The sequence below is a fragment of the Gossypium raimondii genome, chromosome 7 (assembly GCF_025698545.1).
Source record: "Gossypium raimondii isolate GPD5lz chromosome 7, ASM2569854v1, whole genome shotgun sequence".
Taxonomy (NCBI): domain Eukaryota; kingdom Viridiplantae; phylum Streptophyta; class Magnoliopsida; order Malvales; family Malvaceae; genus Gossypium; species Gossypium raimondii.
Window position 1 is genome coordinate 48,484,474 of NC_068571.1, and position 23,648 is coordinate 48,508,121.

Genomic DNA, 23,648 nt, shown 5'->3' on the forward strand with positions numbered 1-23,648 from the left:
GAATATTTCTTAAAAATTTAAAATTTTTTGAATTTATTTCAAAAATTTAAGGTTTTTAAAATATTTTAAGAATGATTAAAGATGAATCCATGTCACCAACAAAAAAATGAATCCATGTGTTGTCTCTTTATTTCTTTACATGTCATCCCATACTTGTCTACATCAACAGATTCTTTAAAAAAACTATGTTAGTATAGAGACCAATATGTGTAATGAATGTCAACATTAGAGATCAATATGATCTAAAAAGAAGATTATGGGTCAATGTGAAAATATTTATCAAGTTCAATGGTCAATTTATATATTATGCCTTAAAAAACTAACGGTATTAATTATAAGGACCGAATTGTATAACGGATACCAACCTTAAAACCGATTAAAAAAATTAGGAGCCAATAAAAAAAAGGGCTAAATTTAAGGGTATATTAAACTTTTTTAAAATAATTATCTACTTTTAAAATAATATTCCATCACTATTAAATTAACAAAATTTGACAAAGGATAACCTAAAATTCTATAAAGGATGAGTAACAATAAATTTTAAACCTAATTTTTATATTATAGGGTAAACTATAAATAGAAACGCCGCTGGGTTTTTAGTTTGTGAAGTCGTAATGGCCAAACCTTCATTGCCTTCAATCAAACTCAATTACACCGCCATCAAGCAAGATCCACTTGATTCCCCGCCGCCGTCCCTACCTCCCCGGTTACCGATTCCGCCGCCGTTAGCGGTGGTCAAAACCGAACCAGAACAGCAACAACCACAGCAAGAACAACTACAACTACAACTGCAAGAACAAGAACAAGAAGAACGACAACCCCATTTATTAAAATCCATTGACGACCTCACCTCCTTCTCCACTGCAATCCAAGCTTTCAAATATAGATTCGACGAATTAACCAAACACCTCGATTTCGTTAACCAAGCCATTGGCTCCAAATTCAATGAACAAAGCACTCAAATTGAACCCCAACCTTCTCCCAAATCAACGCAAAAAGTACCCAAAACAGTTTCTCCTTCGGTATCCTCGCGTTATGGAATTGGAAACCTTTGCGAAAGGATGCGTAGCAAAAGAGTACGTAAATATATTATTACCCATTTATCAGATATCCCAAAGCTTCGAGAAGAAGTCCCTGCGGCCCTAAAGCTTGCACCAGGACCAGCCCAATTGGTTTTAGATTGCATTGGGAGGTTCTTTCTATTAGGCAAAAAGGCTCAAATCAAGGTTCCTTATATACCTTTGGCAAGGCAAGCCTCTGTTTTGGTTTTGGAATTTTTCCTTTTGATGATGAGAGGTGAAGGTGGGTTTCTAATTGCTGCAAATGTTAACGTAGAAGCACGGAAAAGAGCTGTTGAATGGCGAAAGAGGTTGATTGGAGAGGGTGGTTTGGATAAAGCCAATGAAACTGATGCAAAGGGTTTGTTGCTTTTTGTTGCTTGTTTTGGGATTCCTGAAGTGTTCAGTAATGAGGATTTGGGGGTTTTGTTTAAGTTGGCTAATCTCAGTGGCATCTCGGATGCAGTAAAGTGCTCTACTTTTCTTCCTGGGAAAATTCCAGGTAATTGCTTTTCAGGTTCCATTGATATGAATTGCTTATAAGTTTATGAATTTTTTTGGATGCTACCAATGTCATCATTAATATGGAGTGACATTGTTCTTATATGGTAGTTAACACTGTTTAGATTAAGGTTGGTAGAGCTCCGCTCAAGCTTGATAGAATGAAATTGAACTATTTGAGTTCACTTGCACGATTTATATACTTGTTGAGGGGCTGACATTTTCAGAAGAAGTCTTTGAAGTTTGAAATATTGTTCTTCAGGCAGGTGGCCGAACTTCCAACAATAGTAGCTCTTGTCCTGTGTCAGGGTCTTCTGTCTTTTTTTTTTTTCTTTTTTTTTTGTCTTTTTATTGTTGAGGGTGCCTAGACTCCTTCAGGGAAGTCTTAAAAGTGTCTCCACTGGGCAGTCAGCTCAACCCCCAAAAATGGTAGGTGTTGTCCAAGTGTCAGGTTTTGTCTCCCTTCTTTGTCGAGAGCCCTGAAGGGTTTGCAAAGAGGAATGCCTTGGTTGGTGAAGATACGACTTACAAGGCTCACGAGTGAGGTATCAGTATAGTGCGTAACATTAATTATGTAAATCAAATGCACGGGGTACTTGAACCATCAACCTAAGGGATATACACCACATACTAAGTATGCTACCATTTGAGCTATGTAGCTCAAGTGGTACCATTGTTGGGGATTCGGCCAACACTTCGAAGATTTTTTCCAAAGAAGTTGGCCCCTCAACAGTAAATGGGGCCCCAACAATGATAGGTATTATCCCCGTGTTGGAGGAGGCAGACAAAACCTTGAGACGAGGACAATACCTACCATTGTTGGGGGTTTGGTTGGCTGTCCAGCAGACGACACTTCGAACACTTCTCCCAAAGAAGTCGATCCCCTCAACAATACTCAAACTTGAGTTTGAGCTCAAGTCCATTCCATATACAATTTCATTATTCCTAAGTATTGTCTATCCTAGTTTCAAATTCTAACTATCCTTCTCATGATAATTACCCTTGTTTTCTTTGCGGTTAAAATCAGTTTAGGTAAGATTATGACCCTGTGGATTTTACAAACTTCACAAATTAGTTTAAAATTATATTGCTACTATGGTAAATACAAATAGGGAAATCAATATGGGTAGTTTCACTTACTATGTAACCTTATAACTATTCTCTAGCTCAAAAGTGGAATGCCATAGAGAAGGTGGCTTACAAATGACAAGAACAGTACAAAAATGAAGAATAGCCTTTCTTGGTGTGCTTTAGAATCTGTTTTTGTCAATTAGTCGGCTCTGAGTCACCCTTTGATTTCATTATATTCCTGCCTGCCTGGAGATCAGTAATTAGTGTCTTTCTTATTTCAATCTCCTTGATTTAGGAGAGGTTTGTGATATCAAGTGAAAGTAGAAAAAAAAGTCACAAAGACTGTAATTAATCGTTTGAAAACATTGTTTCTGCCCCACCTTTGTAAGTGTCCATAACAAGAATTCTCACAGAAATCGGACAAATATTAATGGCGAACTAAATATGATTGCATCTGATTAATGTAAGACACTTTTGTATGCTACAGATATCATAGAGAGTATGGTGAAGAATGGGATGCCTTTCGAAGCTGTTGAGGTTGCTTCGATCTTTGGGCTTGAGGATAAATTCTCCTCTAAGACAATGTTGACTTCATTCTTGCAAGAGTCTACAAAAGCATTCGAGAGGGCAAAACGAGAAGCGAATAAGTCCCACGTGGCGCTGGTATGGTCCTTTTTAATCTCTTGTTCACACAAATGATCTTACATGTTTTCCCATCCTTAAACATTGCATTTACTGTATTATGGCCTTTTGCAGAAAAAGGCTAATGAAAAGCAATTAGATGCTCTAAAATCGATAGTCCATTATTCGGAAAATCGTAGTATTGATGCAACCGAGCTTCTTGGTTCATGGCAAATTAAAGAGAAGATAGTGACGTTGGAAGAAGGAATTGTTGAGCTAAAAAAAAGGATTGAGGAGAAAAAAATGAAGAAAAGAAAACGGAACGAAAAGGGGTCATCAAGTACAGTTAAGAGCCAAGAAGTGAAGCGATCACGGTTGGCAACCGAAGGGTCCCCTTTGCCAAAATCTGAAGCAAATCAGTTGTGTGAGCAACCGACCACTATTCTTTCCGAAGGCGATGCTTTGGTCCCTATTTCTAGTAATGCCAACAATTCTCCTGTTACCTCAGCTGCCCCACATGGATCAACCTGTTGTTTTCCTGAAAATGAGATAGCCCAGATGGGAAAGGCTAATGAAAAGCAATTAGATGCTCTTGAATCGATAGTCCAGTATCCGGAAAATCGTAGTAATGATGTAACGGAGCTTCTTGGTTCAATTCAATTTGAAAAGAAGATAGTCAAGTTGGAAGAAAGAGTTGCAGAGCTACATAAAAGGCTTGAGGATAAAAAAATAAAGCCAAACAGAAAACTGGATGAAATGGGAGCAGTTAAGAGCAAAGAAATGAAGCAAACACGATTTGCAACCAAAGGGTCCCCTTTGCCAAAATCTCATGTAAATCAGTCACATGAGCAACCGTCTGCTATTCTTGCCGAAGGCATGAAGTTATATGATGGTTTGGTCCCTAATTCTTGTCATGCCGACGACTATCCTGTTGCCTCTGCTGCACCACATGGATCAACCAATTCTTTTCCAAAAACTGAGATGGACCAGATAGGAGGAACCACCAATGTACGAAGCGGCGGTATCAGTGGCAATGGTCTGCCATATAGATGGCAACAAGGCTATGTTGCACAATCTACATCCAAGTGGTTTGCTGATTTATTTGGGTCATCACCATCTATAGAAGGCTTTGTTGGTCTGCCAGATAGAACTATTAGGACATTGGCAGATCTATATCGGTTTGCCGATTCTTTAGGGTAAAAAACAAGTCTTATATCAGTAGATCTCACAGGACCGGTACGTTGTCGATTGTCACCCTTGCTATATGATTGCCTAGTTGTGCAGTTCAGTTTTACTTTCATAGATGGTTTCTATAGGTATGATCTCAATGAAGGCATTTTCTCTCTGTTTGATAGCCATTCTCTCGAGTCTGCCTTTTCCACTTGCTTCAAAGTCAATTAGATGGGTTTGGATTGGTTAGATTGATTCCGGTTTGATCAATTTAGATGGTGTCAATTTGAGTTTTAAACGTCTGTTTCAAGTTTGGTTTTTTTATTTTTTTTTTTTTTTTTTTGTGAATTACAATAATAAGGCCAAGCCCAAACAACTAACCTGACTTGAATTCAGGTCACACCTAAAGCGGTGAACATTCTTGACCATCATGCTATCACATGGGGTTCTAAGTTTGGGTATTTTTAGGTTGAAGTTATTTTGAGTTTGAATTATTCGTATTTTTCAATTGGGCCATTTCAGGCGTGATTCTCAAATTCATATTATTTTAGATATTTATTTGAGTCATTTTAGTTTCGGGTCATTTCGAATTTAAGTAGTTTTGGGTTTGAGTCTTTTTGGATTGAAGCCATATATGATTTGGGTATTTTATAATTAGATTGAATTAAGTTGAGTTTGAATCCAAAACTGATTCCAAATTTTGGTCAAAATTGACAAATCTAATTATAAGACACTAACATAAACATAATTAAGTAGAATCATAATACAAAATGATATGAACAAGACAAGAATTCAATTCAAGTGCAAGAATATTAAAGGGTAAATGTCAAAATCAGTCCTTAAACTTTTATATAATGTGCAATATAATACCTTTGCAAAGAAAATATCTAATTTGATACATGGATTATATTCTGTGAAGTATCAGTGTACCCCCGAAGCTTTAAAATCGTTTTAATAAATAATTCCATTTGTCGTTATAACTTATGTGATTGATTTTGGGTTTTGAATATGATTTTTACAGGTTGATTAAATTATTTGATATTTTCATCTTATAAAACTCAAAACTAATCATATGATGACACGTATTTTTTTATTCGGTATGGGATGAGTTATCTTTATACATATATCACATTGCACATTAAATGAAAGTTCAGGGGTAAACTGTGACGTTAACCCATTATTAACAAATTCAAACCTATTTTCGACCCAGACCTTTGAACCATATCAACGGTTCTTCCTTTTGGCGGGATTCAGAGAAAGGTTCAAAAGCCTTGTTGCGTTTCTTACTTACTTATGCAGTAATTCCATTTTCCTCTATTTTCCGCAAATTACTACAAATCTTCAAGGGTTTGCAGTAATTTTATTTTCCTCCATTCTCTTTCTTTCTTCTCCACAATTGTGTTTCTTGGAAACCCTTGAAAATGGATCAAAGCGATAAGCTGAGACTCCTTCAATCTTATTGGTATTCTCCAAGAAGACTCCATGACAGTCCCACTCGATACGATTTTCCGGTACAAATGAATTTCATCTTTCTTCTTTTCTGGGTTTTCTCCATTATGTTCTGTAAGTTTCTTGAATTCATTTGTTCTTCATTAAGGGGGATCGGTTTTTACCCAACAGAAGTTTGATGGATCTTGATAGAGCTCACACTCTGTTGACCAACAAAACCACCGACTTCAAATCTTCTAAATGCAATGTACGTTCTTCACCATTCCTTTGTGTTTCTGAAAATGAAATTTATTGATTTAGAAATGGCAAAAATCTGGAGATGAAAACTTATGGGTTTTTTTAGTTTTCTCTTCATTGATGGCAGGAAGTGTATCAACAGAAACTGATTGAGAGTCAGTCTTTAAATTCTGAAGGGAAAAGGATTATGGTTTTAAGAGGAAGCTCAAAATCAAGCACAAAATCCATTCGTTTCGTTGATGAGTTGAGACAAGAAATGGCTGCCATATCGGATAACAAGAGCAAACAGGCTCCATATCGGTCCATCCCCAAGGTTTTTCCTAGAGCTTCTATATGTAGCACAAAATCCCTTATTTTTTTCCCGAACTCTTCATTTTTCCTAGAGCTTCTATGTGTAGCACGTCTGACACGTATAAGGAGTATCATCCAGAATACCTAGAAAAACTTAAACAATCAAGTTCATATTTTCTTCAATCTACGGGCTATCTTTTAACTTTAGGAGGAACTCTCTCTCTCTCTCAGTAAACTCGTCACATTTTAACTTTTAGTGGTTCAAAATTTTCAACTTTTGACATCTTATTCTTTAAAATTTATTATAGATAAAAAAACTGAAAAAACATATTATAAAGACTTTCAATGGAGTAGTTTTTAAATATGTTTTTACAAAAAATAGTGAAAGTTCAAAAAATTTGACTCCAAAATTATCAACTGTGACATTTTTATCATTTTGTTTGTTTCCCTATAGTAGAATGGAGTAAGCTCCAATGTTGGGATTTATAAAAGTTGATGGTTAGGTTGGTTTTCTTGAAAAGATGATCCTTTCATGAAATGATCTATGTTGCTTAGGCTCTTTAGAACTCGTGTGTGCAAATATGTATATGAAGTTTGATCCACCAATTAATGGGGAAAAAAGGCACCCGTATGGAACACATCTGTATTTGAAACGAACCTTTGAGTATCGATGACATAGGAAATGATAGGACTGAGCTTATTCCATTCGTTGTTCGATCCGGTGTGTGGTGCAGGCAGAAATGATAGTTTTCGATGCACCGGGGCTTATGGATGACTACTATGTGAACATCATGAGTTGGGGCAAAAACAACGTTCTAGCTGTTGGTTTGGGTCCAACACTGTACTTATGGAACTCAGTAGACCAGAGGACACACAAGTTGTTCCATGTTCGTGAAGAGGACAATTGGCCTACAAGCATAACCTGGTCCGAGGAAACCCAAACTCTAGCTGTTGGATATACATGCTCCAACCTACAGCTCTGGGATGCTGAATCTTCGAAACTCGTCTCTTCTCTCTTTCTCTATTCATTTACCGTATCAGAGCTCTTAGAAGGTTGCTTCAAAGCATTCATCATGTATCTGTTTACCTGCAGATTAGGAGCCTTCAAGGTCATAGTGGAAGGATAGCATCCACCGCATGGAACGGCCACATTTTAACATCGGGAAGCCGTGACAAGTCCATTATCAATCACGACAGTAGATATTCTAACTATCGAAAACTAGATATTTGAATAGTTTGTAAAAATATCCATCATACATTATCTTATTTGCAGTTAGAGCACGGAATCATTTAGCTTCCTGCATTAAAAAGCACTCCGATGAGGTGTGCGGTTTGAAATGGTCGAATGAAGGTGATAGGTTGGCAAGTGGAGGCAGTGAAAAGCAGTTATACATATGGGAAGCTTCCAAAATGAGTTCATCGAAGTTTCTCCATCGATTCACAGATCATTGCGCTGCAGTCAAGGCCCTTGCTTGGTGCCCATATCAGCATAATGTTCTTGCATCAGGAGGAGGCTGGAATGATAGGTGTATTAGGATATGGAATACACAGAAAGGAATCTGCATTCACAGTATTGAAACTAAAGCACAGGTAAAAATCCATCTGCATTATTCGGTTCTTTTATTCAACTATTAGTAATTTTCTGTAAAATGAGCAGATTTCTGGACTGGAATGGAACAGACATCACAGGGAGATATTGAGTAGCCATGGATACAGCACAGGGGAGGATCAAAACAAACTATGCCTCTGGAAGTACCCTTCGATGACAAAAGTGGGGGAGTTTGGGAACCATGAGCCCCGAATTATCAACCTATGCCAGGTTTTTAACTATTCAAACTTTTAAGAATCCAGTAGGAAATTTGCATGAAAAGAAATTTGAAGTTTCTTGTATTTTCCTGTTGTAGAGCCCTGATGGAGTAACTGTTGTATCGGCTGTGGCAGATGAGACTCTTCGGTTTTGGGATGTTTTTGGACCCCCTACCACTGGAACTTCAATGGCTTCGGATCTTCAAGGTCTTTTCTCTTCGAGGAATTCTCTGATAAGATAGGAATAGCATCGGAGCAACAGTTCACAACGTGCTGGTATGTAAATTATTCTGTTAATAAATAGATATAATCAAACAGCATGCTTAACATTTTTACAATCAAGCAAGCAATGAAACTCTAGTATTTTGACTGATAACAATACATCCTCAAGCATATGAAAAAACATTTGGAAAATACGGTGAATACCTGAAACTGAATGTCAAAATTCAGTCATGTGGAAAAGATGCATGATCAATGCCAATGTACGACACCAAACACAACAAATCTAATGATCAAGATAAAAATGTAATAAACATGACATGACATTTCAAACACATGACATGTTCAATTAACATATTTGTGTTTAGGATTTCGGCACACTGGTGATTGAACATTGCTGACCTAAAAAAATTACGCAGGAATTTCACAAAAATGGCAGTACTTTATTGAAACATTACTTGATTTTCTACATCAGGGTTTAGCCATCCAGTATAGATACAAAAAAAAAGAAAAGGATTTCTATTCTGTTGGCGGCACAAACTAACCTCTACATAAATTTCGAGCATATTATAAAGACGTACTCACATGGTGTCCTAATACCATTGTTGTATGTTAAATTCATTCAGCCTCTGAATCATCATTGTCATTATCTACGTACATCTCTAAATCATCATCATCTTCTTCTTCATTAGTCGGTTTGCCCTCTTCTTCTTCTTTTCTCCTCCTCTCTTCCTCCATTTCCCTCTCGGCAGCTCGAGCCTTTGCTTTTTCAAGTCTAGTATTAACTGTTTCCCAAGATACAAGCTTCTCCATGAACACTGATATATAATCTGGTCGTCGATTCTGCCAGTAGAAAAGATTTACGAAGTTTTACTCACTTGACAACATTACATTAGAAACCAACAAATAAATTCTTCATTGGACAAGTCCAAGCAATTAAAAACTAATGAAAATATTACCTGAAAGTCAAGGTAATAAGCATGCTGTTGACATAGAGCATATCACACCAATAAAATTAGTCTTTAGTTAAACAAAGAATTTGGGAATAATTTAAAAATCGAATCAGTAGGGAAAAGTAAAATTAAACATGTAGTACCTCCCAGACATCAATAGTGAGGAGTGGCTGTAGAAAAGAAATAGATGATAATGTTAGATGCATTGAACTAACAAATATAATAGCCTCCCCAGATTGCTTTCTATATTAGCTAATATAGAGTAAAAGTACCACCGAGGCCCTTGTACTAAGAATTGGATTGCATTTTGCCCCCTCTACTCAAAAAATGGGCAAATTAGTCCCTGCATGTTAAATCAAAGAGCAAACTGGTCCTTCTGTTAAAAATTTTATCAATTTTTATTGTCTGCTCTTGTACGTCAGCATAAGATGCATGTGGCAATCACACCAGCTTTTATCAGTATAAATGGATGAAATTTAATAGAAAGGACCAATTTGCTCTTTGATCTAACGTACAAAGACTAATTTGCCCATTTTTTGAGTAAATGAGACAAAATGCAATCTGACTTCTAACCATGGTACTTTTACCGCTAATATACATATACAGTTGTAACATGAATTATGAGTGTAGAGCAAGGATACTCACAAAGTAGTCCCAAACAAGGGGATTCACAGCATTTGGACTTTTCACTATTACAAGCTCTTTATCCTTCTCTGATGGCCAAGGATTTACTGCATTTTCCACATCAAGCCTATTTGCTTTGTCTGCATCAACGCATTACGGTCCAAATTACATTAAGAACTAGAGAATTTTAATGGAAATAAGTAAAGATGCCATTCTAAGTAGTCACCTACATGCAAGCCAAGCCCAGCCAGAACCAAACTGAGTAGCTGCAGCGGCCTTAAACTCTTCAATGAATCTTTCAAATGAACCAAAATCTCTTTCGATCAGATCTAGAAGATCCCCAGATGGCTTTCCTCCACCACCTGGTTTCATTGATTCCCAGAAAAAATCATGGTTCCAGGCCTGCAAACGGGTTGTAAAACTTAAAAAGAAAAACATAATATGAAATTTGAGATTCACTAATGCTTATGACATAAACCTGTGCAGCATTGTTGAATGCAGGGAGTATATCACCCTTGTTGTATGTAACAATGATAATGTCTTCCAAAGACAACCCTTCTAGATCTGTTCCTACAACTTGCTTGTTTAGGTTCTCCACATAGGTTCTGTGATGTTTTCCCCAATGATACGCCAGGGTTTCTCGGCTCATATGGGGTTCCAATGCATTCTGAGAATATGAAGAAATAACAAAATTTTTAACATTCTTTGCATTATTCTTTTCATATTTGAATTGAAGTTGGGAAATGAACATTGACAAATGTTCTAGATGCCTCTAAACAAAGTAGCAGATAATGTCTCCAGCAGGCAGTAACAAGCTTAGCAATGGGGTCCTTTTTTGTATTTTGAGATTGCAACTAAAAAGAAAGTTCCAATAAAAACAATATTAGTTGATACATGATGGAGGAGATGGTGGTGGAGGACAGTTCACCTGGCAGATAGAACCATAGGTGGTCAAGTATGGTGGTAAAGAGGAAGAAGCAGAAGGTATCAGTCGAGAGAGCGAGGGGGCAAGAGAGAATATAGTGAGTGTCTTGGCTGATTCCTGGGCTCCGAGGCCTTATAAGGAGTGTTGTCAGCCCCTTCTCGAGGTTACACGTATCTTTATGCTAATGGTTCGATCCTATTGATATTCCTCATCCTAGGTGAAGGCTACCCTATCAGGATAATAAGTAAACGCAGTGTACGGCCGTAGGCAAGCCACCTTTGTCAGGGGTATGGTCCCCGGACATGTGCTCGTCTTACTCTAGGCCCGTGAGGTAGGGGATCCAAGTTCTTGGTTGGTGGGATCTAGTTTTCACTGTTGGCCTAAACTTGTAGGGGGTTTAGCGAGTTCTTCGAGTGCTAGCGAGTGCGGGTGTAAGAATATTAATAAGAAGTAAAAGTTTTGAGATGTTTACCAAGGGATATGGAGGTGCCTTCAACTCATATGTTGCCGTTATAACATTTGAAGCAGCCTTCCTCACTAAACGTCTCTGTAAACAAACAAACAGCGTCTTTAGCTAAGAATGAGACCATGGGGAGAAAACAAATGACGTATAACTAATGCATCTCTTTCAAAAAACTAGAAACCTCTTTTATCATTGAAACATTTCATCGAACATGAAGGATACATCACTCCACATTCCATTTTCACAACTCAAAACTTCACTAAACAGAAAACAAAAGAAAGGAAATACAGTAGAAAGAAACAGGGAAAGCAATGAAGCAAAGCAAAACCTGGGGTTTTAGACATGGGTAGCTACGAGTGGGTAGGCGAAGCCCTGCTTTTTAGCAAGTTCCAAGATTAGTTAACATTAACAGAGGAAGATTGTTAATAGAAAAAGAAGCGGATAACAATGGTGGGAAAGTAGTAGGACCGACTAACCTAGCGAAGGAATTGTGAAGGTTAATGAAGTAACCATGGAAGTAGTTGCCGCCATTCTTCGAATGAGTTTCGTCGGGTTTCTTTTGTTTTTAAGGAAAACTCATACAATGTAAGTAGAGAAGAGCGAAGCGAGATACGAAAGCTTGAAAGTTTAACTGCGATATCAGCAGCAGTTTATCATGACCGCCACGTCACGTGGTGTTTCGGACATGCTTTGTCTGGTTGTACATCCACTACTTTGAAGAGCAGGACGTAGTTGTACTAAATTTATATAGTACTGTACTGCCTAACAAAATAGTACCGTACTGCCTAACAAAATTCCATTCAATTCAAAAAACAATTTAAAATTAAAGTAATCGAAAAGAAAAAATCAGTTTTTTTAATTAACTTAAATTAATAATTTAATTTTTTAATTAGAGTAATACTTGAATTTTATAACTTGAATAATTTTAAAAATAAATTGATAAAATTCAACTCCCAAATTAATCGAAGGGAGTTATTCGATTTTTTAATTAATTTAAATTAATAATTAAAATTTTAAATTAGAATCATACTTGAATTTTACAACTTAAATAATTTAAGTAATTTAAAAATAAATTGATGTAAATATCTCTTGAGTCCCTAACAATTTCATAGCACGCTATTATTTTGTTTATCATACTTATTATATATGCTATTAAATTTATGTTTTTTTAATTTAGAATTTAGTTATATCGTCAACAAGATTTTAATATAGCTAGTTTAATTTGTTTTAATTCAACCTTAACAAACTTATTCAACGCGACTTTAATTTCAAGTCACTCAAATCAATTTGAAAATAATTCAAATCGAGTTAGAATGGTAAAATAATACTCATCAATTCGACTAAGTCAAAAAAATTATTCAATTCAAACAAACACTTACCCTTAATTATTATACTACCAATATGTATGATTGGAAATGGATTGAATCATTTGGACCAAAAATTGATTGGTATATTAATCAAGACAAAGGGATTATATCGATTAAATTAAGAACCACTCAACAAAAACCGAAAGTCGAAAAAATTAACTATTGAACTAGTTGAATAAATTTTATAAAACTATTAATATTTATTTTTATTTTTATAATTTTCATAATTTTATAATTATTTATTTAATTACTATTAAATCGTCAATTGAACAGTCCAGCTAAAACCTCTTATTAATATAAACCAAATGGAATTATTAACAAAAATTAGGAACCAATTTGAATAGGCATAATTACTTATTTGGCCCTCCAACTTTATAAAAAAGAAGTCATTTTACCCCTTCATTTAATTTTTCGCTTCTTTTAGCCTCGAAATTACATTTTTTGTAAAATCACCTCAAAATAAATTCTATGTCGTAGTTCACGACGTCACGTGTACGCCATGTTAGCAATTAATTAATCTTTAAAAATTTAAAATAAAAAATATTTTTATACTTTTAATAATTTTAATAAATTTCAAATTTTTAAATTTCTAAATTTTAAAAATTAATCAATTCTTGAGGTGGCATCCACTTGTATGTCATGTTAATGAAATTAACAGACTTTAACTTTTCATTTATTTTGAGGTAATCTAACAAATAACATAAGTTCAAGGGCTAAAAGAGTGAAAATTTAAATGAATTGTTAAAATGATTTTTTTATGTAAAGTTGGAGTGCCAAAATAAGGAATTATGCCAATCTAATATTACTGTTGAACTCTGATTTTGATTTTTCCAGGTTTTTTGTTACCTTTGACCACACATTTTGATAGAATCACCATTTTATTGTTAAAAAATGATGTTACTAACAACAAATAATTCCATATACAAAAGCTTAGAAGGATAAAAAAGGAGTGTATGTGTCAAAAAATGTTCGAATCTTTCATCAAAAGCATTGAAGTTCCCTGAGTCTTATGACTTCCATGGTTTCATCGGATATGCTCCGATAACTTGCCGGAAAAAAGAAAATCAGTGCTCCGATTTATGCCCAAATCCGTTTACGAGGCGCAAGATCCGATGTTTTTATTTCATCTATCTTGGCAGCTACAATGAAATCATTCATGCTCAACCCTCCTGCAATTCAAGCAAATAATAAGTTGACTTAAATTGCTAGAAGGTAATTAAAGGAGAGACAGACAGTAAGTCGGAGAGTTCGGTTTTACCAATCGAAGCAGTCCACAGTTCAGCTCGGACTTGATTCGGTCCTTCCAAATGGAGGCTCGGGAAATGATCGGTAGCTTCCGTAACCTTATAAATCCGATTGATGAGTTCAACTCCGGATTTGAAATCTCGTAATTTCCATAAACACTGCAGTTTAAGTCCACCTTCTTCATCTAACAGCCTCCATCCAACAACCTACGAGAAAAAACATTCCTATTTTTCAACACCGATACAAACAACTAAAGATGCTTATACAAGATGTTACCATTAGCATCTTTCGGTCGTCTTCCCCGAATTAAAAACTTGCTTTAAAACGATGTAAGATAGATCACCGGAGAAATTTCTTTTCCTACAAATAAATCGGAGTTTTCAAGCAACTACTATAAAACTTTATAACATGAGTTTTCGATCCGGAATTGTATATAGCTATACAATAACTAAAGATCCTTATACAAGATGTTACCATTAGCATCTTTCCCGGATTAAAAAACCTTGATTTAAAACGATGCATGATCGATCAGTGGAGAAATTTCTTTTCCTTTCACTAAATCAGACTTTTCGAGCAACTAATATACGACTTTATAACACAAGTTTTCGATCCGGATTTGTTCATAGCTAAACAAACAACTAAAGATGCTTATACAAGATGTTACCATTAACATCTTTCAATCGTCTTCCCCGGATTAAGAAAACTAGCTTCAAAACGATGTATGATCGATCACCAGAGAAATTTCTTTTCCTTTCACTAAATCAGAGTTTTCGAGCAACTAATATACGACTTTATAGCCCAAGTTTTCGATCCAGATTTTTACATTAGCATCTTTATACAAGATGCTTATACAAGTTTCCGGTCCGGATTTGCTTTAAAGGATGCACTGTTCGATCTCGGTCGAAAACTGTTTAAAAGGAGTATTAGACTCTAGCAGGAGATTTGCAGCACTAGAGAAACATGTTATAAGCCATGAATTTCCTTTTTACTAAATCAAAAGTCTTCAAGCTACTAATATAAGACATGAATTAAGGTTTTCTAAGAGCTTTTCTTGGATCATAAGATTGCATTGGGTAAAAACACCTCTTCGGTATCTCTCAATTTCGATATTGAGCAAATATATCCCTTTAAAAAAAAAATCAAAGCAATTTAATCATTGTCAATTTCAAAAATGAGTAACTAAGGACAATTAATCACAACAATTAATGCTTTCCTCGGTTGTACAATATTTTAATTGATATATTAACACATTAAACTCTCAACGTTTACATATTCTATTAATTCGATCCTAATCCAAAAATTATCTGAAAAAATATAAAATTTTAAATATATAAAAATTCAAAAGAATATTTAAAAAGGTTAGCTTCAAAATATATAGAAATAGACAGAAAATTTTGAAGGTTAAATTTGTTATTATATCAATCAAAATTATGTAAAATTGAAGAAAATCATTAATATTGTGATTAATTGTCTCACTTTTAAGATTGATAGGGATTAAATTGCTTCAATATTTTTTAGAGGGACCGAAATTGAGAGTGACTAGATTGCATAGCAGAATTTTGACATTATGAAACATGAAAAGAAGAAACATAAAAGTTCTTATGAATTCGTTTGTTTCACTGAAAACAGCTTCAAGAAAATAATTTCTGAAAAATAGATTGATTTTCTAGAAACCTTGATATTTTCTGGCATTTAGATGATTCTGAGTAAAATATTTTTGTTTTTTAGTAAATTTTCCTAAAATCATTTTCTAAAATTGTTCTTAGTAAAACAAATACAACATAAATATATTTGTTACTAAATGTTATAGTAGCATCTACTTTTGACAATAAAAAATTATTTTACAATAACTAATACCATATATAACTTTAATAATAAACAATGCCTAATTAAAACTTAATTTAAATTAATATATATTACATATACGATAGTGGATAGTGACACACTAGAGTTGGAAGGATAATTAAAGCTAGCATAATTTAAATAAATACTTATTTTTTATATAATTAAAATATTTATATTCTATACTATAAAACATTTATTATTAAATATTTATAAATTGTAATATATATTTATTACTAAAATATTAATATTAATATTTTCAATAATAATTAAGAATATTATTTAAAATTTAAATTTACTATTCTCAAGTTTTAATATTAAATAATTTATTGAAGTGTTGAATTATATTAGTAAATAGAAATAATTAAATATGTATGTTTAATAATATTGAACAGATTTTAATATTTTAAATATTTTTTAAAAATTATTAATATGATAATATTAAGTTTGATTTAAGTTAGATTTAAGTTAATTTTATATAAAATAAAATTACTCATAAATGAGTTTTTTTAAAAAAATCTTGTGTTTCTGAAAATGATAAATTAATTTATAAGAAAAAGATTTATTAACTTGTAAGTTATTTTCCATTAATCAATCTATTTTTCATAAACCAAACACAAAAATTGCAAAATACATTTTCCATAAGCCATTTTGAGTGAAACAAACTCGGACTAAATTTCAAATTCTAAATCAGATTGCTGCTAATAAAGAAGATAACACTTAGAGCTAAAGCATGAACAAAGCTTACAACAAAAACTAAGTAAAAAATCAAGGTTAAAATATACCATAACTCTCTATACTTTTCAAAATTTAATATTTAATATTTGGTATTTTTATTTTATTTTATTTTTATTTTTATTTCCAATAATTTAATTCTCTAAGTATAACAAAATAGTTTTAATAATATTAATATTAACCTAAATTTGAAAAATAGTAAAATTAAAATACTAGAAATAAAAGTATAGGACTGATTTCCAAATTTACGAAGAGTTAAAGAAACTTATTATACATTTTTACCAAAAAAACAATTCAATCCCATTGACCTCAATTCAGAACATGATGAAAAGCATTTGAAAAGAGGGTAAATTGCAAAAAATCACCTTCTTCATTAGAGCCTTAGCTTCATCCACCGACAAGGGAGGCTGTAAAGGAGAAATAGGAGAGCAATCTTGCTTAGCAAGAGAGAGAGCTGATGCATTAGGGATAAGAATCTTATGCTCTGTGTCGACGTTTCCCAACACTTTCTCAGCAAATCCACTAGCTATCTCCGCTGGGAAAGGGTCACGTGCCCCGAAATCACCCAAAAAGTCAGGACCTAAAGCTCGAGTTCTGAGGGAGACTCGACTCTGATTCTGACTCTGAGTGGTTGGGTAAGGAAAAGCAGTTACTGGGCGGTGGCCTGGAGAAGAGAAAGGCGGAAAGGGAAGGCTGAAGGAAAGGTGTGCGGCGGCGGAGGCCATCGGAAGTTGACTGTCAGCCTGTGAGACTGTTTGTGGCGCAGGCTTATCCGGTCGTTCAAACTGATTGCCAACCAATCAATGTGTTAGTGGCTAGTTGCGCGTGTTATAATCGTGTCCCTGGGTCCTTTTCTTTAAATTTATGGATAAACTACATCAAAGTCACTGAACTATTAATAAGTTTGCATTTTGGTTATTAACTTTAAAAAGTTAAAAAAATAGTCACTAAACTATTTGGAAGTTTTCATTTAAGTTACTGGGCTGTAGACTTGCTCATGGGAAGCCACCCACCCAAGCTTGAAAGCCCGCCCAAAAAATGTGAGGATTTGGATAAAATACGAGGCTTGAAAAATGGGCTTGGATAAAATTTAAGGCCCGCTTTCTATAAGGGTCAGGCCTTGGTTAAGATTTTTTTCCCGAGCTTGGCCTGATCCAGCCCGAATATATTATGTTATAAATAATGTCATATTAATTATATATGTTAAATAATATTTTTATATATTTATATTAAATCACTAACCAAATAGCAATTAAAACTCATTATCCAAAACCTAAAAAAAAACTTACCCAACTAAATACCCCTAACCCAAATTATAAAATTTTATAAATTATATCTAATACAATAAAATATTTATTTGATTTTGTTAATATTATAAAATATTTATTATTTTTATGGAACCTCTTTTTTAATATAAATACTTTTTAATGTATTTTTAATGCGTTAGAAAAAAATTAGCTTTTTTTAGTACATTTAGTGTAACATATTTTTTAAAAATTTATTTTTAAGCAAAAATTAATCTTAAAAAACTAAATATGACTGGACTAGGTTAGGCCCGAATTTACTTTTCTTAAATTGGGCCGAGCTTGGGCAAAAAAGTAAGTATATTTTTCGTGTAGGGCCTTGGTTTGGAAATTGGTCTAGATACATTGCATGAACCTGACCCGACCTGGCCCATGAGCACCTCTACTGGGCTGTTAAAATCATTGTTGTATGGCGTTTTCTATTCGCACCACCTGCATCAACCGAAAGCTTTTATTCCCCTTCTCTTCTACGATTAAGTTTTTTTTCTATGAAACAACTTTGAACTTCACAAATTTGAAAACCAAAATTCAAGCAACTTTCTTCTCTAATCTCCAACACTAACCAAAAATGAAAATAATCGAATAGTTAAGTGACTATTTTGTAACTTTTCATAGTTAAGTGACCAAAAAAGAAATTTACTAATAGTTAGGTGACTACTAATATAGTTTATCCTTTTTTATAACATATTATAATTATTTCTTATTATTTTTGCTGGTTTTTAATATTGACATATTTGATATTATCGTGAGGTTGGGGACCGCGACCCACTCTTTTCCTTTTTCTACCACAATTTTCTTTTTTTGTTCGTTTGTGACTACCATTTTCTGATTTTTTTTTCAATTAATATTTTAGAGTAAAAATAGTGGTAAGCATATTTAATAAGTTCGAGTATGAGAGTAAAATATTAAACAAATACAATATATTTTATAAATATAAAAATAATGTTTAATATAATTATTAATGATATTGTTACAACAATAAAGTTAAAAGAAAGCATTTGGGTAGATTATGGGAAGGTTCATATTGTATACAATGTGGAGAGTCACATAAGATGAAACTTTAGAATACGTAAAGAAGTTAGTTGAAAGTTTTTGTATGGTGATTGTATAATAAGTAGTTAAATTGTTATGTCCCTTTACTTTGGTGCTCAATGAAGGTATTTGTAAAGGGAAGTTGACTTGGCATGGGTCTCAATCATCTCTATAAAAACAAATGATAGAGTAGCAGGTTGTCAGTTAGGAACGTTGATGGAGTCGATATGAGATGACTAGATATAGAGATGTTACGCTCAAGAAAGTGATGGATTGATGGGTGTTGATAGGTGCTCTTCCTTATATTTTTTTTTTTGTTTTTTGAGGATTGCATGGGCCCACTTTATATGATATGACGCTCGGTGAGGTTGAGCTTCGCCAAAAATTCTATCGTCAGGTGTTGGATGATGTAGATTGGGTGAGGTTGATTTTATATTGGTGTCTTAGTAATTGTGTTTGGCCCTGAGAAGATTCTTCTTATTTCTTTCTTGTTTATTTATTGTCCTTCAAGGTATATTATTGAGCATACTTATAAAGTTAAACTTAAAAAAACTCGTTCTAAGCTTGCAACTCTTTATACTGTCGAATTATAAGCTTGAAATATTGTATAACTCATAAGTCTTGACAATACCCTTCATCGTGATGATTCTCAATGTATTAGAAGAAAATTGGAAGTGCATGCTTGTTTCACCATCGTTGAAAATGTAGAAAGGATGGATGATAAGCTTTTACAATGCTCTTGGTGTCCAGAATTGCCTTGGTGTTGATAATGGATGGCTTTTTGGTATTCTTATTCTTGACGATGAAAGCTCCTTAAGAGTAGAGGCATAGTTTTTTGTTTGTTTCCACCGACGACGCCAATTATTTTAACATTTAAGTTATACAAAATATTTGGATAGATTATAGTGATAGTTCACGTTGTATATATGATGTGAAAAATCACTAAATATGAAGGTTTAGGATATATAAAGAATTTGAGAAAAAAGCTTTTGCAAAGTGATCATATAATAATCGACTTACTTCTTATGTTCCCTTTACTTTGGTGTTGGAGGAAGGCATTTATTAGAGAGAGGTTGTGTAACGACTCAATTTTTATTGGTGTCGAAAAATTCGAAAGCCAAATTTAATGAATCAAATTATTAAATAATTACGTGTAAAATACGGAGTTGAGAGGTCGAATTTGTGAGTGAGAGTGAATAAAATCGATAGTACAAGGATTAAGTTGCTAAAATGTGAAAAATGAAAAGATTTTGATTTAAGCTTTATGACTGTCCTTGCTTGGTAATTAGAGATGCCCTTGGAATTAATTACTCCATTATAATAGTATGATAGTGGGATTTAATGGTTTTCTTTCATCGTTATCTATAGCCATCATTTGAAAAGAAAAATTGTATATGTATGAATATTGATGGATTAATGGCTTAAATAATTTAGTTAAACTACTAATTTATATACATTTTTATATATACATATATATTGCCGTGAGCGGAAGTGTGGCGAAGCCTGGAATTTTTTTTTTGAGTTGGAATTAGATTATATATTTTTACGATAGTAAAAATATAATTTTATTATTTTAATAATCACTACACCAAAACAGGCCTTTGGCGGCATCTTTTGTGGCGTTTGATAGACAAACGCTACTAAAAATCGACTATTAGCGGCGCTAATCCTAAAACGCCGCAAAAACCTGAACACCTAGTGGCGTTTTCTAAAAAACGCCGTAAAAGAACATCATTAGTGGCGTTTATATGTAAGCGCCGCAAAAATACCTTAACCAAAACGCAGCGTTTGGTTTTGAGGTATATTAGTATTAGTGGCGTTTACGAGAAAACGCCGCTAAAGAACAGTATTAGCGGCGTATTACAAAAAGCGCCGCCAACATCTTAACCAAAACGCACTGTTTGGTCTTGAGATAGATTAGAGTTCGTGGCGCTTATTATAAAGCGCCGCAAAATATTGGGATATGGCGGCGTTTTGAGAGAAATGTCGGTAGAGGTAAGAAATCTGAGGAAAAAATTTCAGCAAAACTGTACCGTTTTATTTTTTCCTATTATTGCTTTAGTGGCGCTCAGTAAAAAACGCCACAAAAGATACGGATTTCGTGGCTGTTGTTAACTATAAGTAACTAATTTGCGGCGTTTCCTTTATAAACGCCGGAACAAAAATAAGCAAAACGGCTTCGTTTTGTTTCATTGTATTGCTTTAGTGGCGCTTTGTAGTAAACGCCGCAATAGATAGGCTTTAGCGGCGTTTCTTTTAAAAACGCCGCAAATAAATTTGCAAAACGGCTTCGTTCTACTTTCACTATATTCCTTTACTGGCGTTTTATGATAAAACGCCGCAAATATGTCTGCAATACGACGACAAAACGACGTCGCTTTTGATTGGATCTACTGGTATTAGCGGCGTTTTTTGAAAAAGCGCCGCAAAAAAGAAATAATATATTGCCATTTCCGTATTAATATTTATAAATAATTGTATGTGGTTTGGGATTTTAGGGTTCGTTACACAATGTTTATTATTTTAGGATTACAGTTTTGACGATATGGGTTTAGAGTTTAGGTTTACAGCTCGGGGATTTGTGTTCAAGGTTTAGAGTTTACATTTCAGTGTTAATATCAGGTTAGGCAATTTCCGGCTTATAAGACAATGAAATTTAATGTTTTAGGGCTTCATGTTTATGGTTTATGATTTAGCGTTAATTATTTATGGGTTATGATGTTGATTATTGCGTTTTAGATTTAGGGTTTGTACGATTTACAGTTTAGGGTTTAATGTTGTGGCGGTTTTAGGGTTTTATACTATTTTGATACAAAAGGCAAAAAAAATTCGAATACCATGTTTTTTACTTCTTATTATGTCATTATTAGGTTCAGAACCGACAGGGTTTAGGGAAACATATATATATTCATGGCACGATATCATGTATGATGAAACAATTTAATATTGTGTATGAGGTAGCGTACGTTATCAAGATTTCCATAACTGAGAGCATAAAACTAAAATTGTAAGACATTATTGGGATGGTGTCAATAATTTATAAATTGGAATGTTGATAGTATTTAAATCATACATATATACTTACATATATAAAATGGATTTTTTTTTTAAATTTGTAGAAAAAAAAAAGAATATGTTAAATCTGAGTCATAATTTTAAACTATTTTAATTGAAATGAAATTAATAATTTCATATGCATCAATTTAAAAAAATGTCATAACATTTATCCAATTTGAAAATCCACTAAAAAAAGAAATAGTTATAAATATAGACATATAAAATATTATTAAAATTGAATAACTAGTGGCGTTTTAACTCAAAACGCCGCAATAGGTAGGCTTTAGAGGCGTTTATTTTAAAAACGCCGCAAATAAATTTGCAAAACGGCTTCGTTCTGCTTTCACTATATTCCTTTAGTGGCGTTTTCTGGTAAAACGCCGCAAACTTATTTATCAATTTCAATATTGATAGTATTTAAATTGAGAGTATTTATAAATTTGAATATTTATTAAATATGTATAATTGAAAAACATGTATTAAATCTGTGCCATATTTTAAAATAATAGTATTGAAAAAATTTAATAATTTCATATTAATGTTTCAATTTAAAAGAATGTCCAAACATTTAACCAATTTAAAAATCAATTAAAATTCAAAATGCTTAAAAATGAGGTGAATATTTAGTGGCGTTTTTAACCAAAATAGCGCAAACGGTAATTAATTATTGAACGACAAGTGGCCTTTTCACGGACGCGTTTAGGGTTCAGTGGCGTTTTTGCTCAACGCGCCGCAAATCCGTAAGATTAGTGGCATTTTTTTTAAGCGCCACAAAAAAAATTTAATTAAAACGGTGTCGTTTTGAGGGGATATCAGATTTGGGGTATACCCCCGCAGCCAGCCCCAAATCCCTTTTCAGCCAAATCCCTAAGTCTTTCTGCGATTTCCCCTCATCCTTCCAAATCCCTAAGTCTTTCTTCGATTTCCCCTCATCCTTTCTTCATCTCTTTCACACTTCTGTTATTAAGTTTCGATTCCTAGCAAAAAAAACCATTAAAAAGGGTCATTACATCGTATTTGTTGAAATCATTTAACATTATTTGCGGCAAAGAGGAGGGAGAACGTGGAGGAACATCATTTAAGGTTCGAATGTCTGATTGTGGTCTTTATACATTGGGTTTTGTCTTATTTTTTACTTTTATTTTGCTTTTTTATTGTTTGGGGATACTGGAATTTAAAAAATTTTATTTTTCGTGTTTAGGGCTTTCGGTCTTCGACTGTTTCGTTCATCTTCCTGGAGGTACATTACTGCTTCGATTGTTTAGATCTCGTGTGAACGGTTTCATTGGTTTCATCGGTCTTCAACGGTTTCAGATTTCTTCATCCTGCTGAAGGTACAGAACTCATGCTTTTTTTATTTCAGATGCTTTCATTATCAGTGTAACGGGTTAAATGGGTTGGACTAAATGTCAATATTCCATTTATTCTCTGTTGGTTTCAGTGAAATAATTTGGTGCTATTTTTTAGTATGAAATTTTGATGTCTACTTTAGGGTTTACTTTAATAATTTATAAAATTGTTCTGTTAAATGTGATGCAGCCGATTACATTCCCATGTAATGAATTGGATATATATTGTTAAATCTTTTTAGGCCATGTTGTTATTTAGTCTGATGAAACAGTAGTGTTCCATGTACAGCAGCTTCTGTTTGTTTGTTATACTTGTGTTTCATCCATTT

General features: G+C 33.7%; 4 protein-coding genes across 8 annotated transcripts; 2 read left to right on the top strand and 2 right to left on the bottom strand.

Annotated features, from left to right (window-relative positions):
- Positions 1–577: 577 nt before the first annotated feature.
- LOC105785577 (protein FRIGIDA) lies at positions 578–4,605 on the top strand. The gene is made up of 3 exons (XM_012611691.2): positions 578–1,560; positions 3,118–3,293; positions 3,387–4,605. The coding sequence occupies exons 1-3, from the start codon at positions 615–617 to the stop codon at positions 4,449–4,451; spliced, it is 2,187 nt and encodes a 728-aa protein (XP_012467145.1). The 5' UTR covers positions 578–614; the 3' UTR covers positions 4,452–4,605.
- A 776-nt stretch (positions 4,606–5,381) lies between these two features.
- Positions 5,382–8,559, top strand: LOC105803407 (uncharacterized). Of its 2 annotated transcripts, none has more exons than XM_012635571.2 (8): positions 5,382–5,932; positions 6,019–6,117; positions 6,235–6,420; positions 7,133–7,402; positions 7,492–7,594; positions 7,672–7,988; positions 8,056–8,217; positions 8,303–8,559. In XM_012635571.2, the coding sequence occupies exons 1-8, from the start codon at positions 5,843–5,845 to the stop codon at positions 8,444–8,446; spliced, it is 1,371 nt and encodes a 456-aa protein (XP_012491025.1). In that variant the 5' UTR covers positions 5,382–5,842; the 3' UTR covers positions 8,447–8,559. The 2 variants fall into 2 exon arrangements, with proteins under 2 accessions (XP_012491025.1, XP_052489319.1); XM_052633359.1 differs by having other exon boundaries at positions 5,895–5,932; positions 6,214–6,420.
- LOC105785559 (superoxide dismutase [Fe], chloroplastic) lies at positions 8,002–12,076 on the bottom strand. Of its 4 annotated transcripts, none has more exons than XM_012611682.2 (10): positions 11,865–12,076; positions 11,717–11,760; positions 11,398–11,472; positions 10,479–10,667; positions 10,231–10,402; positions 10,022–10,140; positions 9,520–9,546; positions 9,383–9,406; positions 9,009–9,266; positions 8,002–8,434 (listed from the first exon to the last, which is right to left on the bottom strand). In XM_012611682.2, exons 1-9 carry the CDS (start codon positions 11,917–11,919, stop codon positions 9,042–9,044), a joined length of 930 nt encoding a protein of 309 aa, XP_012467136.1. In that variant the 5' UTR covers positions 11,920–12,076; the 3' UTR covers positions 8,002–8,434; positions 9,009–9,041. The 4 variants fall into 4 exon arrangements, with proteins under 4 accessions (XP_012467136.1, XP_052489320.1, XP_012467128.1 ...); XM_052633360.1 differs by having other exon boundaries at positions 8,002–8,477; XM_012611674.2 differs by having other exon boundaries at positions 8,002–8,494.
- Positions 12,077–13,614: 1,538 nt separating this feature from the next.
- Positions 13,615–17,392, bottom strand: LOC105785549 (probable pterin-4-alpha-carbinolamine dehydratase, chloroplastic). Its single transcript, XM_012611659.2, has 3 exons — positions 16,943–17,392; positions 14,014–14,206; positions 13,615–13,924 (listed from the first exon to the last, which is right to left on the bottom strand). Exons 1-3 carry the CDS (start codon positions 17,300–17,302, stop codon positions 13,833–13,835), a joined length of 645 nt encoding a protein of 214 aa, XP_012467113.1. The 5' UTR covers positions 17,303–17,392; the 3' UTR covers positions 13,615–13,832.
- Positions 17,393–23,648: the final 6,256 nt, after the last annotated feature.